At 53.7% G+C, this 17,251-nt stretch overlaps 1 protein-coding gene across 1 annotated transcript in view; it reads left to right on the top strand.

The window, feature by feature from the left end:
• The window catches only part of MOV10L1 (Mov10 RISC complex RNA helicase like 1), a 70,015-nt gene extending 53,166 nt beyond the window's left edge, over positions 1–16,849 (top strand). Inside the window, exons 19-27 of the mRNA XM_011942246.1 lie at positions 716–837; positions 3,923–4,022; positions 5,019–5,183; positions 7,352–7,525; positions 12,686–12,835; positions 14,850–14,957; positions 15,524–15,661; positions 16,113–16,204; positions 16,520–16,849. Coding sequence (XP_011797636.1) covers positions 716–837; positions 3,923–4,022; positions 5,019–5,183; positions 7,352–7,525; positions 12,686–12,835; positions 14,850–14,957; positions 15,524–15,661; positions 16,113–16,204; positions 16,520–16,601 — 1,131 coding nt within the window. The 3' untranslated portion in view covers positions 16,602–16,849. The remainder of the gene's footprint in view (positions 1–715; positions 838–3,922; positions 4,023–5,018; positions 5,184–7,351; positions 7,526–12,685; positions 12,836–14,849; positions 14,958–15,523; positions 15,662–16,112; positions 16,205–16,519) is intronic.
• Positions 16,850–17,251: the final 402 nt, after the last annotated feature.

Raw genomic sequence — 17,251 nt, 5'->3', positions numbered from 1 at the left:
CCTGTAATCCCAGCACTTTGGGAGGCCAAGGTGGGCAGGTCACAAGGTCAGGAGTTCAAGACCAGCCTGGCCAACATAGTGAAACCCCATCTCTACTAAAAATACAAAAATTAGCTGGGTGTGGTGGCACGCGCTTGTAATCCCAGCCACTGGGGAGGCTGAAGCAGGAGAATCGCTTGAACCCGGGAGGCAGAGGTTGCAGTGAGCCGAGATCACGCCACTGCACTCCAGCCTGGGCGACAGAGCCAGACTCCACCTCAAAAAAAAAAAAAAAAGAAAGAAAATAGCTGGGTGTGGTGGCACGCGCTTGTAATCCCAGCCACTGGGGAGGCTGAAGCAGGAGAATCGCTTGAACCCGGGAGGCGGAGGCTGCAGGGAGCCGAGATCGCACCCCTGGGCGACAGAGCAAGAGCAAGACTCCATCTCTAAATAAACAAACAAACAAACTGAATAGAAAATGTACAGAGTTGTTTTGGGAAAGGATCTGCAGGATTGTGTGTTATATGTGACTCTAGAGTTGATAAAACATGGACGGAATTGATAAGGAAGTATGAAGTGTTTTGAGGAAAAAACCTTAAATCATGACTTAGACGTAACTAAGAAGTGGCACCAGGGCGAGTTCCCTTTTGGAATTCTTTTTGCCCTGGTGATTCCGTCCAGTTTATAGAAGTGCTTAATAATTGGAGGAGTAAACTCTGTGCCTCCTTGCCCCCAGATAGTTATTGATGCCGTCAAACCGTATTGCAGAGACGGAGAAGACATCTGGAAAGCCTCACGCTTCCGGATAATCGTCACCACTTGCAGCAGCTCAGGGCTGTTTTACCAAATAGGAGTGAGGTGAGCCCTGGGCGTGGAGTGCGGCGCGGGACCTCCCAGAGCAGAGGTCGGTGTCCTCTCCTAGCTTCTGTCTGAGGGGTGGATGACCCAGAGACTCAGTGCTCAGGGAGGGAGGCAGGGCTTTGGGCGAGAAAGGCTGGTTGGGGAGGGCCGTGCTTGAGTGGAGCCGGGGAGGCCGAGACCCCAAGGACTCGAAGGAGCCAGCAGTGGGATGGGCAGGCAGATGGACTGGCCCGTGTAGAGGCCCCACAGTTGGAGAACGCTGAGGTCTCCCCAAAGGAGACTGGAACCAGAGACTCGTGAGCAGGAACGTCCTGCATGAGGTGGTGAAGGGGAGGCCTGGAGCCTAGGCCTGGTGGGCTGTGGAGGGGCCTTTGGATTGACCACTGGTGAGCTGGGAAGCCAGTGAAGGGCTTCTGACCAGGAGAGTGAGTTGCTTGGAGTGGGCGTGGGGAGGCAGGCTGCCTAGGAAACGGCTGGGCTCTGTAAGGTCAGACCCTCGGGGGCCATTTGTGCCCCTAGTGCTGGGGTCTCTGCAGGGGAGGCAGGCAGAGGAGATGGAGTGCAGGGTGCCGGCTGTCATAGGAGGGCCTCCCCTGGGGGCTAGGAGGAAGAGCTCTGAGCCCAGGGAGGCTGAGTGAGGACCAAGGCACTCTCAGATCCCCGTGCAGGGAGGTGGGGTCGGGGAGGCAGCAGGCAGCTCCCTCTCAGTGAGTATAGCCAGACAGTGTCGGGGGCATAGGCTGAGGGTGAGAGAGGGAGAAGCCAGGGGCTCCGAGGGAAGCCCCACCCTCCCTGACGGCCTGGAGACAGGTCGCCCTGGACAGTGTCCAGCGTCACGGTGGTCGTGAGGGTGACCACAGGAGGTGGTCTGTCAGCTCCACACGGAGCAAAGGCACAGCCGGCCACGCCTATCACAACGTGTCATGAATGGTTTCATCGGCGTGTTTTAGTCTCTCATATACACAACGTCCTTTCATCATGAGATTAGTAAAACATGATTGATGAGACACTTTACAATTTTTTTGGTTCAAGTCTTCAAAATCCACGATGTATTTTATACTTAGAGCGTGTCAGGTTTCAGACTAGCCACTGTGCGGTGCCCGAGAGCCATGTGTGGGTACTGGATTGGACAGCACGGATCTGAACAAGAGGGATTTTTTTTTAATGTGTGTTGATGAGTCAAAGGTCAAGAGCTGAAGAGTCCGGCCTCACTGGGGGGTGCAGAGGGCTCTGTGGGGGCGGGACGGGCACAGCATGGACCCTGCACCCTGGAGCTAACATCCAGGTAGTGGGAGGAGGTGACCGGCTAGGGCAGGCCGCTCTCTCAGAGACGCTCTGTGCAGAAGCAGCAAGGGTGTTGCAGCCCAGCTGCAGAGGCCCCACAGGGTTAGCTGGCCAGGCCACTGGGGGCGGCTGGAGCGGGGAGGGACACTTCAAAGGGTAAAGTAGCAGCAACGTCATCTGGCAAAAGTGACATTAAATAACTGCAATTAATACAGAATTCAAACCTAAATGCTTACATTCTAGGAAAGATACATAATGTTAATTTTTTTCAACAGCAGTGGGGACATGAGATGGGGAAATGGCAGTGTGCTGGTTGCTGCATCTTTCACTGGGAGGGTGCACGGTGTCACATGTAAAATCTGTGTCTTGAGACCTGAAGTGAAAGGTGTCAGCGGGCCATGAGTGGATGCAGGACGTGCAGGACGTGTGGGGCCCCGCGCTGCTGTGAGCAGGAGCCCACCCCGCACAGCTCTGACCACAGGGTCTCAGCCCACAGTGGGACACCTGAGGCTCAGAGGTGATGGGTTTGCCTAGCGTCTGGGGTTGGAGAGGGGAGATCCTGGACTCAGCAGTGAGAAGGGTGAACCTGGGCTTGGCAGTGAGAAGGGTGCGGGCCCACGGTGCCTCCTGTTGAGTGTTGGCGTGGCTCCGGACACTCTCCGTGCCCCATACCTGCTTCCTCGGGTGTCAGGACCTGTTTCTGCCCCAACAGCATTTCCCCACTGAGGCCTCCTGACCACAGAGTAGAAGCTGCTGGGATGGGCGAGCCAGTGAACTTGGGGCGCCTGTTCCTCAGCTTGTGGCCCCAGGTGGGGCGGCCCCTCTGCACTCCAGAAACAGATCATGAGCCGGACGAGCTCCTGCTCTTCGCTCATTCCCACAGCCTTCCCATGCAAGAGCTCTGCAACTTCTCCTGTGGGGGCTGAGCCACGAACAGGCAGTTGCATCTGAGGACTCCTTCCTGCAAAATCCCCACCCCCTCCATCAGCAACACTGTGGACTCTCTGCCCCTGTACCTCCCTTGCCACACCTGGGCACGTGGAAAAGGAAGAGCTGGACGGGCATCCGCCAGGAGGAGCTGCTCTGTAGCTGGGAACCTCACTGAGTTTGCAGCAGGGGCCAGAATTGTGGGGAGCCATTCTAGAGACCCCATTTTCTTAATAGTGCTGCAGATTGGGAAGTGGCTCCTGGGGCCTCAGCCTATTGGCATGGCAGGCCAGGCAGTGCCCAGCTGAGAATAGCTCACAAGGATGAGTCAAGAGGAAATGAGCGGATGGCAGGAGAGGCCACCATCTGTGGTTGCCTGCCCAGCCAGGCTTGTTCTCAGCGCTTCACGGCGGCCAGCTCGGCTCTCACCCTAGCCGCCTCCTGAGGGACACGTGGGAGGTGGAGGCTCAGAGAGGGGAGATTAGGACTCAAACCCGGGCATTTTGATAATCACAGGAGTGAGACGCAGGTGGAGAGCAGGCCAGGAGCCTGCGGCGCTTCTCCTGTGAGCTGCCCCCAGGAAGCGCTCATGTGTTGCCCCTCGCCCCCACCCCTTCTTCCCTCCACATCTCTAGAAATACAGACATTGCGTGCAGAGCACCGGGTGCTGATGTGGCTTAGCCGGCATCTCCTGATGCCTGTGGCCTGTCCTCCCTCCAGCAGGGTGACACCCAGACCCCCAGTTCCTGCACACCCCTGGGCAACCCCGCTTGGCCCCATGGGTGCTGAGCGTGGCTTTGCCAGTGTGTCAGAGGCATCGATTGCTAAAACAATTTGGCAGAAATTACCATTTAGAACATCTTTGCTCTAGAGTTGGACACTTCACTCACGTGTTTGTAGACGAGGCTGGGCAGGCAAGTGAGCCAGAATGCCTCATTCCTCTGGGGCTGATGTCAGACGTCAGTGGTCAGGTAAGTCGCGACTACTGTGTGTGCTGCTTCCTCCTCACCCTGTTCTCCTGTGAGGATGGGGGCTGCGGTCCTGCCGGGAACAGTCACAGCCATATGGGGTCAGGTGGAAGTGCCAAGGACCCTGAGGTGCTGGGGGCCATGGGTCTCTATTGTACTTTATTGCTTTTGGACAAGAAGTGAATGTCTTGACTCACTTCTAAAACGGAGGTTAGGAGCCATTCTAGGTATTGGGGATGCAACGGTAAAGTCAGGAATGTGGTCCTTGCTGTGGGTCAGCCAGCCGCTCAGTGTCTGGAGGGGCCAACAGGGCCGGTGCTCCTGCTTCTGACCCGCCTGCGCCTCTGGCTGCCCTGGCCTCCAGCTCTGTGCATCCTCTGTTGTCCGCTCCCACCTGTTTCCTCCCTGGGTGCTTCTGATGGTGGCATGGGCGTCACCTTGAACTCCCCTGTTTCCCTCCCTGTGGCTCATCGAGGCGAGCTCATCCAGCGTCCAGCGCTGGACGTTTCAGGCTCCTCCTTGGCGCCCATCCTAGATGCCTGTCCCAGTCACCAGGTATGGGGTGGAGCATGAAGGTGGCGTTGAGAGAGGGAGTAGGGATTGGTCCAGGCGGAGCAGTGGCGTCGGGCGGCCTCACCAGGTCAAGGCAACCATGGGCAAGAGGCCAGGGGCAGGTGGGATGGCGGCCAGGGCCGGCCACGCAGAAGCTTCCAGAAGATAGATGGCATCCTTGGGGCTCTTACCACTTTGAGAGATTTGCAGGAGAGAAAGCAAGGCTGCAGAAGCTGGGCAGGTGGCAGGACTTCGGGGAGAAGCGGGGAGAGATGGCTGCAAGCCCTGTCAGCATCCCCTGGTCTCCCAGCCCCTCCCGTCATCCCCTGCAGCCAGAGCAGGCGTGGGCTGGCCTTGCGCGCGGCCCCACCCCCACCCGAGCCCGTGGGTGTGGCAGTGGCCCCTCGGCCCCTCCCTGCGTGGGCTGAGACCGGCCTCCCTGTGCAGATTGTGCTGGCAGGAGACCCCATGCAGCTTGGCCCAGTCATTAAGTCCAGACTCGCCATGGCCTATGGGCTGAACGTGTCCTTGTTGGAACGGCTGATGTCTCGACCTGCGTACCAGAGGGACGAAAAGGCTTTCGGTGCTTGTGGCGCACATAACCCCCTGTTGGTGAGTCACAGACTCCAGCGTGTTCTGGTCCCAGTTAAGTAGACACAGGCTCCGGGGCAGTTGAGCAGCTTGCCCCTCTGTCCACCCGAGTCATCTCTGTCGTGGGCAGAGTGCAGGAGAGTACCCACTGCAGCGCCTCCCCCGTCAGCAGAAACTGCAGCCTAGTGCTAATGGCTGAGACTCTGGGGTCAGATACAGTAAAATAAGTTAAAATCTGTGTTACTCTGTGAACATAAGAAAAGCAGGAAGTCACTTTTGTGACTTAAAAAGCCTGCCCTAGAGTGACTGCAGGCAATGTCTCCTCAGTGGTCTCCGACCCCAAGGTCCCACTGAAGTGCAGGTTCTGGGCTCTCAGCCAACCTTGTACCAAATTCTGAGGGATGGGCTTTGGGATTTGCATCTTGGGAGCCCCCAGCACACTGAGCTTGGGCCTCCAGGGCCCATCATTAAACAGTGAACCAAGTAGCCTCAGTTTTTAAGCCCCTGTAGCCCACAGAAGAACAGTCTCCATCTGATTCCCGTTGCCAGTATTAACATCAATAGAAAATGAGGGGCAGTTACTGTGGGCAGACTTTCAGGGAAAAGGACTGGACCCCATTCCTGGTTGTCAAGGGTGTGGGGCAGGTAGGGGTCTTCAGGCCAAGGAAGGTCTCATGAGGGACCACTCACAAGACAGGCACCGGCCGTGCCAGGAGGCCATGAAACTGCCCCCAGGAAGACGGCCAGCCGCGACCGGCTGCTGGGCCTAAAGGGCGCCTGAGAGCTCTGCTGCCCCCAAGAGGTTCGCCTCATTCTCCAGTGCCCCTGCACCCCTCCACGCACTAGCTACTTTGCTGGAGGTGCGGGTGCAGGTGACGTGGCTGCAGCAGGGGAGACCAGCATGCTGCCGTCACCACCGTCCCCACCACACAGCCTTCAGGGCAGGTGCATGTGGCACACAGCCACAGGTACAGACAGACCCTGCCACACAGGAGGTGAAGGCCTTGTCCTGTGCGGGGCCTGGGCAGTGTCCTGCACCCTCCAACCAGAGCGGCTGCCACAGTGACCCCAGGGGGCGGCATGCCTCCTTTCTTTTCCCCAGCAGCTGCCCGGGTCCAGCTAAGGCAGAAGTGCCATGACTGTACATCACATTTGGAGTTTGGAGTAGCACGTTGGAGGGTGGACACATTCTAATTAGGCTTGACAGACTTGGGAGGAGTCACGGGGCCAATAAATGGCGCTCTCATGCCGGTATCACCTGGCGAGTAACTGACAGCACCACAGGAACTCAGGTTTTCACCAACAGGGGCTCTGTGACTCATCTCAAGGAGGGAGAGCCCTGGGCGTGTTCTCCCTAGCAGTGTCTTCCTGAGGGACAGTCAGTGACAGGAGGGCAGAGGGTGCAGCATTGCATGCAGAGGACGGCTCCCCATGGCACAGACGCAGCGAGTCCTCATGCCAACACGTGGGTCACGTGTGATGAGCAGTGTCAAGACTGAGCATTGCTCTGACTGGTTGAACTCCTGTAGTCCCTGGAGACCCTCCCTGGCTGCTTACACCAGCACCTGGGGAAGAGTGCCTGCCCTGAGTGAGCTTCCCGGGCAAGTTGGAGGCAGACAGTAAAGGTGTCCCATGTACTGGTGACATCACAGTCACCCTCGGCCGCATCGGTGAAGTCACAGCCAGGCCTGCCCAGGGCTGGCCATGCCCCCAGAGTCACAGTGTCTATACTCTCCTGGCCCAGGGGCCCAGGAGCTCTTCCTTCCCTGTGGCCAAGCGGAGGCAGGGCTGCGTGGGCCAGTAAGACACTGTTTCCAGGGTGAAGCTCTCAGCACACGAGATAAGCGTCCACCTGCCCTCCTCCCGGCTGCCGGGTTCCAGGTGGCAGGAGCCCTTTAAGAGGCCCCTCAGCCCCACCCAGACCCAGGAGAGGAAAAGAGGGTGGCCGCCACACCCTTTTCTTCCTGATGTTCCCATTTTTTTATTCAGATGGACCCTTGGCTTCACCATCATCCAAGGGCTTGGTCTGGGGGCAGGCGACGCATGGGGGCACAGGGGCAGAGTCGGGCTTGGAAGTCAGGCAGGCCTCACGTTTGCCGTGAGAGGAAAGTGGAAGAGCCGCTTTTCCTTTGACAGAAACTGTGCCAGATGCCACCTTCCCCTTGTGACCCATCACCCTCTCCTTGTAGGTCACAAAGCTGGTGAAGAACTACCGGTCCCACGAGGCCCTGCTGACCCTGCCCTCACGGCTCTTCTACCACAGGGAACTCGTGGTCTGTGCAGACCCTACAGTGGTGACCTCTTTGCTGGGCTGGGAGAAGTTGCCTAAGAAAGGCTTCCCTCTCATCTTCCATGGTGTGCGGGTGAGTTGTGTCTTGAACCCGTAGGTGACCATGTCGGGTAAAGACAGTGTGGCAGGAGGTCCTTCCTCCCAGGTGAGGCTCTTGTCACCTGCTTGTGGCAGGGCAGATGCTCCGCTGGTCGCTGGAGAGTGAAAAGCCATCGGGGGCTTGTGTCCCCCAAGATGGATGCCGACTTCTCCTGCCAGATGAGTTGTGCCTGGTACCAAGGGGACATCATGGGCACCACTCTCAGGTGGTCACAGCAGACAAGCACTGGGCTCCAAGAGGAGCAAAGCTGCCCGGTGAGCTCTGGGGGGCTGGGGAAGCTCGCAGGGCTGTGTGACGGGATACCCCGGGGCCGCAGGAAGCTCCCGGAGGTCGCCGCCGCCTCCCTCCTGGTGCTTACCTCGAGGGTTGGAGCTGCCAGGAGAGAGCCGGGCAGGGAAGGCAGCAGCCACAAGCCGAGCCCTGTGCCTGGGGCCTGAGGAGTGACGGGCCACCACCCCCTCTCTGAGGCCTAACGGAGGGACAGAGTTAGATGCTGAGTGGCCAAGCAAAATTACAAGCATTCACTAAAATGAGATAGTTTGTATTAGGAATTTAGTTAGAAGCAGAAATCAAGCTTTGCATTCACCCCCTGCCCCCAGAAGAAGGGGCATTCACGGTATCTGCAGTGAGGGCTGCACCCGCGCCACGGGGAACCCTGCTGCCGGTGCCCCTTCCATGCCGCGGGCCCCGGAGGACAGGGGTCCAGGCTACACCACTCGGCTGCCTCGGGGCCTCTGCATTCCATGCCCCACCCAGCAGTGGCCCCCAGTTGCTCTTCGTAAGTTCCTGAGGGAGAAAATCTGTCTGTGATCTGTCCAAAGCAGTGGGGTGGGACGTGTATGGTGGCTGCGGGGTGCGCACATTTGGAAGGGAAGGAGTCCTGAGGGGGCTCTGCAGTGAGCCGGACACCTCAAGACGTGGTGCTCTCTGAGGCGGGTCCCTCCCCAGCAGCGGTCTCCCGCCGTCTGTCCTCCTGGCTCTGCCCATCCTCAGAAGCTTTCCTGGGTATCAGGAAAACGCACTAGTGGCCAGGCACAGGGGCTCACCTGTAACCCCAGCACTTCGGGAGGCCGAGCCGGGAGGATTGCTTGAGCCTAGGAGTTCAAGATTAGCCTGGGCAACATAGTGAAACTGCCATCTCTTTAAAAAAAAAAAAAAATTTTTTTTTAATTAGCTGCACATAGTGGCATGTGCCTTTGGTCTCAGCTACTTGGGGGGCTGAGGCAGAAGGATCAATTGAGCCCAGGAGATTGAGGCTGCAGTGAGCTATGATTACACCACAGTACCCTAGACCAGGGGACAGAGTGAGACCCTGACTCTTAAAAACTATATAACTAAATAAAAATAAATGCATGGAGGCTGTCACTCAGCAGCTCTGTGTCCTGACCTAGGATCTGTCACCGGGTAGGCCATGGTGGAGAAGAGGAGTGAAGTGTCTCGTTCTCATTGTGCTTCTCATCAAATTGTCCTTAGGTTTCTAATCGTTCTTGTCTTACGAATTTTAACTGCTATGTTTCATGCATACAATTTATCATTGCTTTATCTTCCTCCTTACGTAATACCCTTCCATACTGTCGTGTGTGTTAGTGTTAAATTTCACCTCGTAATAGTAACATTGCCATTTTTTTCTTTTTACATGGTATGTCTTTGCCCTGTTTTCATTTTTTATTGTATTTCTTAGGAGTGGCTAGGTTTTTATATTTAATCCATTTTGGGAGTCAGTTTGCTTTTAGAGACATAAATCAGTCCAGTCTATAGTGATTTCACATTATTTCTTCTTTACCTTTCTTAGTTATTTTATTTCCTGATTTTTTCTAGTTGATTGGTTGCTATTCATTGAATTGTTTCTCAGTTTAGAAGTTTCTGCTGTAAGTTTCCATCATCCCATTAATCTTTTAAGTTTCTTCAGTCATTTATTATTTACAATAAATGAATAAGTTACATGGTTTAACAACAACAACAGAATTCTTACTGCTTTATCTGGTGGTCACTTTTTTGGGTTTTGTTTTGTGGGGTTTTTTTGGTTTTGTTGTTGTTTTTTTTTTGTTTGTTTTATTTTTGAGACAGAGTTTTGCTCTTTCGCCCCAGCTGGAGTGCGGTGGCACAATCTCGGTTCACTGCAGCCTCCAGGTTCAAGCAATTCTCGTGCCTCAGCCTCCCAAGTAACTGGGACTACAGGTACCTGCCACCACATCCAGCTAATTTTTGTATTTTTACTGCTTTATCTGGCAGTCACTTTTTGGGTTTTTTGTTTGTTCGTTTGGTTTTGTTTTGAGACAGGGTTTCATTCTGTCGCCCTGGCTGGAGTGCAGTGGCGCAATCTTGGCTCACTGCAACCTCTGCCTCCCAGGTTCAACCAATTCTCATGCCTTAGACTCCCAAGGATCTGGGACTACAGGTGCCGGCCACCACATCCAGCTAATTTTTGTAATTTTAGTAGAGACGGGGTTTCAGCATGTTGGCCCGGCTGGTCTCAAACTCCTGACCTCAAGTGATCTGCCCGCCTTGGCCTCCCAAAGTGCTGGGATTACAGGTGTGAGCCACCACACCTGGCCTGGTGGTCACTTTTTTAAATTGTAGGGCTGGACGTGGCTCACATCTTTAACCTCTGCACTTTGGGAGGCCAAGGCAGGCAGATTGCTTGAGCCCAGGAGTTCAAGAACAGCCTGGACAACATAGCAAGACCCTATCTCTACAAAAGATGCAAAAACTATCCGGGCATGGTGGTGCACACTTGTAGTCCCAGCTACTCAGGAGGCTGAGGTTTCAGTGAACTGTGATCATGCCCTGGCACTTTAGTCTGAGCGACAGAGTGAAACCCTGTCTCATTCATTCATTCATAAATAAATTTACACATAATATAAAGTTTGTCATGTTAAAAACTTTTTTTTTTTCTTTTTTTGAGACAGTCGTCTCACTCTGTCACCCAGGCTGGAGTATAGTGGCGTGATCTCGGCTGACTGCAACCTCTGCATCCCAGGTTCAAGCAATTCTCATGCCTCAGCCTCCTGAGCAGCTGGGATTACAGGCGTGCCCCACCACGCCCAGCTAATTTTTGTGTTTTTAGTAGAGACGGGGTTTCACCATATTAGCCAGGCTGGTCTCGAACTCTTGACCTCAAATGATCTGTCCACCTCGGCCTCCCAAAGTGCTGGGATTACAGGCGTGAGCCACCACCCCCAGCCTCCATTTTTAAGTGTAAAGTTTAATAGTGTTAAGTATATTCACATTGTTTTGCGGTCTGCAGAACTTTTATCTTGCAGTATTAAAATTCTGTACTCGGCAGGGTGTGGTGGCTCACGCCTGTAATCCCAGAACTTTGAGAGGCCGAGGTGGGCGGATCATGAGGTCAGGAGATCGAGACCATCCTGGCTAACATGGTGAAACCCCGTCTCTACTAAAAATACAAAAAAATTAGCCGGGCGTGGTGGTGGCGCCTGTAGTCCCAGTTACTCGGGAGGCTGATGCAGGAGAATGGCGTGAACCCGGGAGGCAGAGCTTGCAGTAAGCCAAGATAGCACCACTGCACTCCAGCCTGGGCGACAGAGCGAGACTCCGTCTCAAAAAAAAAAAAAACTCTGTACCCATGAAACAGTAACTTTCTTCCCTGAAGCCCCTAGCAGCCACCATTCCACTTTCTGACTGTATGAATTCAGCTGTTCTAGGTACTTCATATAAGTGGAATTAATCATGGAGTGTTTGTCCTGTGAATGGCTTATTGCGCTGTGCATCCTGTCCTCGAGGTTCATCCATGTTGTAGTGTGTGTTAGAATTTCCTCCCTTTTGGGGGCTGAGTAACATTGTATTGTGTGTATACACCACACTTGGCTTATCAGTTCATCTATCAGTGGACACTTGGGCTGCAGATATTTGACTGTTGTGAGTAGTGCTGCTATAACGGGTGTACAGATATCTATTTGAGACCCTGCTTTCAGTCCTCATGGGTATATACCCAGAAGTGGAATTGTTGGTAATTCTAGTCTTAATTTTTTGAGAAACCATCACCTTGCTTTCCACAGTAGCTGCAGCATTCCACACCCCACCAACAGTGCCACAGGGTTCGTTTCCCCACCTCCTCACCACCACTTATTTTCCGGGGTGTTTTATAGTAGCCATCTTAGTGGGAGTGAGGTGTAGCTCACTGTAGTTTTGATTTGCATTTCCTCAATGATTTGTGGCCTTGAGCAGCTTTTCATGCACCTGTTGGCCATTTGTATGTCTCCTTTGGAGAATTCAGGTCCTTTGCCCATATTTAATTGGGTCGCCTTTTGTCAGTGAGTTTAAGACTTCCTTATAGCTTTGGATATTAACTTCTTCTATACTATTTGCAAAAGTTTTCTCCCCCTCCGCAGATGATCCTTCCACGTTGTTGATTGCATCCTTTGATGCCCAGACATTGTCCATTTGGATGGAGTCTGGTGTGTCCCTTTAGTTATTGCCAGTGACTTTGGTGTCGTATCCAAGAAATCACTGCCAAAGCCAGTGTTGTGGGGCTTTTTCCCTGTTCTCCTCCAAGAATTTTATGGATTTAGGTCTTAGGTTTAGATCTTCCATCTACTTTTGAGTTTACATCTCCAGGTGGTGTCAGGTGAGGGTCCATCTTCATCCTTCTCACGTGGCTCGCGAGTGTTTCCAGCAGCATTGGCTGAAAAACTGTCCTGGCACCGTTATCAAAAGTCATCTGGCCACATACGCAAGGGTTTATTTCTAGGTTCTCCATTCTACCCTGTTGATCTATATGTCTGTCTCTTATGTCAGTATATCTCATTAATGTTTTCTAAGGAAGAGTATTTTCAAGATGAACAGTAGCTAGGTCAAAGGTCTAATACCAAAAAAAAAAAAAAAGAAGAAGGAGGAGGAAGATGAGCCAGCCAGCCCTCCACTATGGGGCTCAGACCTGAGTGGTGGACTCGTGTGCCCATCCTCCTCTGCAGCGCTTAGCATGGCTGTGAGCCATGTCATCATTATTTAACATCTGCCATCTGCCCTGCTCCCGTGTAAGTTCTGTGTGAGAGCAGGGATTCGTTCTGTCATATTCAGCGTGTATTCCCAGCACCAACTTAAGCTCCTGGATTGCAGCCTTTTGGTGAATATTCATGGAGTAAAGGAGGTTTTCCCTCTTCTTCAACCCAGGGCAGCGAGGCACGGGAGGGAAAAAGCCCATCGTGGTTCAACCCGGCCGAGGCTGTCCAGGTCCTGCGCTACTGCTGCCTCCTGGCCCAGAGTATCTCCAGTCAGGTGTCTGCCAGCGACATTGGTGTCATCACGCCCTACCGAAAGCAGGTATGCCCTGCCCAGGCACGCCTGGCTCTGTGAGGTCCCTGCAGCTCCACAGAGGCAGAAACAAGCTCCTTGTGAGCAGCAGCAGGTTTTTAAAGGAGCAGGACCGCACTTGAATGTCATTCAGCACGAGAGGCCAGCCGGCTGCCATCCACGCGCCAGTTCCAGGCTTTTCTATGGCCGGAGCCTAGAACAGTTTTTACATTTCTAAATGGTTACATTTATATGTCCCTTGATATTTGGCCCTTTGGGAAAACATTTGCCAACCCCCAGCTCTAACCCAGTATTTCTCAAAGGGGGCGACTTTGGTTATGTTTGAATGGGACACTTCTCATTTCCTGTGACTGCGGTGTGATTATAGGGAAGTTAGTGGCTCCGGAGGCCCAGGGACTGGTCCCAGGAAGCATCTCCACACGTTCACAGGGGCCCTGGAGCTCTGGTGGGGACACAGGTGGCTCCCATGCCGAACACTTTCATGAAGTATGTGTCCCTGTGGCGTTCATACCACCAAGCAGAGCTTGGAAAGAACCCCCAAAATGCAGAAGAAAAGGTGGGTCCCCTAGGCCGTCATAGTAACAAATCACCTGTACCATGGGTGTGCCGACTGCAGAGCCCTTCACAGGTGTTATGTGTCCTTTTTTCTTTTTTTTTTTTTTTTTTTTTGGGACGGAGTCTTGCTCTGTCCCCCAGGCTGGAGTGCAGTGGCGCAATCTCGGCTCACTGCAAGCTCCGCCTCCCAGGTTCATGCTATTCTCCTGCCTCATCCTCCTGAGTAGCTGGGACTACAGGCGCCCGCCACCGCGTCTGGCTAATTTTTTTTTTTTTGTATTTTTAGTAGAGACAGGGTTTCACTGTGGTCTCAATCTCCTGACCTTGTGATCCACCCGCCTCGGCCTCCCAAAGTGCTGGGATTACAGGCGTGAGCCACCGCGCCAGGCCATGTTTCCTTTTTTCTGACCTCGGGGCCTCGAGAGGTGAGTACTTAGCTCTCCCAGAGGTACAGAGATTACGAAGGCTTGTGGAGACAAGTAAGTTGCCAAACATCACACAGCCAGTGTCCTGGTGTCTTAACCTCAGCGTGTAGGTGCCATCCTGCTGAGACACACACCTCGGCTCTAAGCAGCAGACACGCATCTCACTTCTCCTGAAGGACTTCCTCCATCCTTGATGTGTGCTTGTGGGGAGGGAGGATTTTCCACATGAAACTTGGCTTTCCTAATAAGCATTGTCCCCTGTCCCCAGTTTAACTAAAACTGGAATTTGTCTTCTAATCAATTCAGATTGGAAGAAAACAATAAAGAATTTAAAAACAGGCCGGGCGCGGTGGCTCAAGCCTGTAATCCCAGCACTTTAGGAGGCCGAGACGGGCAGATCACGAGGTCAGGAGATCGAGACCATCCTGGCTAACACAGTGAAACCCCATCTCTACTAAAAAATACAAAAAACTAGCCAGGCGAGGTGGTGGGCGCCTGTAGTCCCAGCTACTTGGGAGGCTGAGGCAGGAGAATGGTGCAAACCCGGGAGGCGGAGCTTGCAGTGAGCTGAGATCCAGCCACTGCACTCCAGCCTGGGTGACAGAGCCAGACTCCGTCTCAAAAAAAAAAAAACAATATTGCACATTGGCCAATATTTGGTTCACGCTGTGATGTGTAAAGAAATGGATATGTACAGGCCAGGGGCGGTGGCTCACGCCTGTAATCCCAACACTTAGGGAGGCTGAGGTAGGTGGATCACAATGTCAGGAGTTCAAGACCAGCCGGGCCAACATGGTGAAACCCTGTCTCTACTAAAAAATACAAAAAATTAGCCGGGTGTGGTGGCGGGCGCCCATAATCCCAGCTACTCAGGAGGCTGAGGCAGGAGAATTGCTTGAACCAAGGAGGTGGAGGTTGCAGTGAACCGAGATCACGCCACTGCACTCCAGTCTGGGTGACAATAAGACTCCGTTTCAAAAAAAAAAAGAAAAAATGGATTCGTACAGTGTTATCTTTAGTCTTTCTTTTAATCTGTTCTTAAGGTGGAGAAAATCAGAATTCTTTTGCGTAATGTTGATCTGATGGATATAAAGGTTGGATCAGTAGAGGAGTTTCAAGGACAAGAGTATCTGGTCATCATCATTTCGACCGTAGGTATCCCTGTTCTCCGTGGGCTTGGCCAGTCGGGCGCTTGCTGCCTTGGGGGTTTTGGGGGCTTCAGATCTAAAGGGGCAGAGGCCGATTCCCAGCACAGAGAAGCAGCTGCAGGTGGAGACTCCCTAGGCCCAGGAGCCATCGTAAGCAGTGGCTGTGGGAAGGTCTTTGAAAACAATACTCAAAAGACTAAGACACAGGGAAGTAAAGAGAAGGGACCCAGGAAGACATGGTGAATGCCTTAGAGGAGGGACACGAAGTTGGAAGAACAGGCAGATGAGGAGCAGAGAGTGGGAGGGCAGGTACCAACAGGAGAGCCCCTAAGACCCCGCCATCCAGAAGCCACAAGCGTGAGGGCTCCCTGTCTGCAGACAGAGTGCTGATGAGTCCCACCCCTTTCTGCTGCCCTTCCTCCTCCCCCTCCTCCTCCTGTTTCCTTTTGAACCAAAAAGGAGGTCGTTCAGCTATTTAACATTCTAAATGTTTTTGTATGTCAAGAGTTTCTTTTCATGCCCCCCAAAAATTTAAAACGCCATTTTTATTCATCTCTGTGTGCTTTTAGGTACGGTCAAATGAAGATAGATTTGAAGATGATCGATATTTTTTGGGTTTCTTGTCCAACTCAAAAAGATTTAATGTTGCAATCACCAGACCCAAAGCTTTGCTGATAGTGCTGGGAAACCCCCATGTTCTCGTTCGAGTGAGTTTTCAGGCACTGGGTGGGCTGTGATCACTTAAGGAGGGAGGGTCCAGGCCAGGTGCGGTGTCTCACACCTGTAATCCCAGCGCTTTGGGAGGCCGAGACGGGTGGATCACGAGGTCAGGAGATCGAGACCATCCTGGCTAACATGGTGAAACCCCGTCTCTACTAAAAAATAGAAAAAAACTAGCCAGGCGAGGTGGCGGGCGCCTGTAGTCCCAGCTACTCAGGAGGCTGAGGCAGGAGAATGGCGTGAACCCAGGAGGCGGAGCTTGCAGTGAGCCAAGATCGCGCCACTGCACTCCAGCTTGGGTGACAGAGCGAGACTCCATCCCAAAAAAAAAAAGAAAAGGAGGGAGGGTGCAGGTCACTGGGGATGAGACGCACGCGGCACCAGGATACACGGGGCCTTCACTTGCTCTCATGCCAGGCTAATTGTTTTTGCCAACAGGACCCCTGTTTTGGTGCTTTGCTGGAATACAGTATTACAAATGGTGTTTACGTGGGATGCGATTTACCTCCTGAACTGCAGTCTCTGCAAAAGTGAGCACTTCTGCTGTCTTCCTCAAGGACAGGCTGGCTCTAGAACATGCTCTAGCCTGCTCTCCCCTGCTCCCCTCTCCCCCACCCAGATGTCCCCCACCCGCTGCAGCCTTAGTCCTCCGCCGGCCACCTTCCTCAGCTCATCCTAGGCTTCAGCAGTCACTGTTTCTTGGACATTCGGGGTCATGTCACCTGTCTTGCATAGGCTAACAGGGTAAACTAAGCCCCCTTGTAAAACCCACATTGGGAAAAGAGTGCAGCTCCCAGCCTGCTGTGGGAGCCTGACCCACTGACCATCCGCTCCTCTGTCTGCAGCTGTGGTGAGGGGGTGGCAGACCCCTCCTACCCAGTGGTGCCAGAATCCACAGGACCAGAGAAGCATCAGGAGCCCAACTGATCTGCAGTGGCTGACAGCAGGGAAACCATGTGTTCGGCCTGGCCACGTTGCCGTTTCCATCTGCTCTGTGGATCCTGTGGCTCCTGTGGCCTGCCCTTGTCTCACAGCCAGGCAGGGCCATGTGTGGGTGTGGGGCTGCCAGGCTGAACCCAGCTACTGCTGCCCTGACTTTGGCATATGCCAGCCTGTTCCTGCCACGGGGCAGTCACTGCCGCCCACCCTGAAATAAACCCTCGAGTGACCCCCAGCAGCCTTTTCACCTCGAGCTGTTGCCCATGTCAGTGATGACCAGGGTTTCATGTGGCCTCTCACCCCTGCTAGCGCAGTTTTTGGAGATGGCTTGCTGTCCATTTCACCTGAACTAGCCGTGTGCCAGGCTCCAGGCAAGGCTGTCAGCTCCACTCAGCAGAGCGCCAGGGCCATGGACCAGGCATGTAGAGTCCACAGGGCCTGAGGCTTTACATGGGGCCAGGGTTGTGGGGGTGACAGGCCTGCCCTAGGCCTAGTGCTTCTGGGAGTTTGCAGCTGGGTGGGTTCCTGGATACAGGCCTGCACCCTAGGGGTACTGAGTTTAGGGGTCCTTAGAACACATCTCTGGGCCAGAAATAAAACACGTGGAGACGGGCGATGCATCTCAGGCCAGGAGGAGC

The sequence above is a fragment of the Colobus angolensis genome, unplaced genomic scaffold (assembly GCF_000951035.1).
Source record: "Colobus angolensis palliatus isolate OR3802 unplaced genomic scaffold, Cang.pa_1.0 Scaffold208, whole genome shotgun sequence".
Classification (NCBI taxonomy): Eukaryota; Metazoa; Chordata; class Mammalia; order Primates; family Cercopithecidae; genus Colobus; species Colobus angolensis.
Note: the sequence above shows the minus strand (reverse complement) of the source record. Positions and strands in the feature narration are given on the sequence as shown.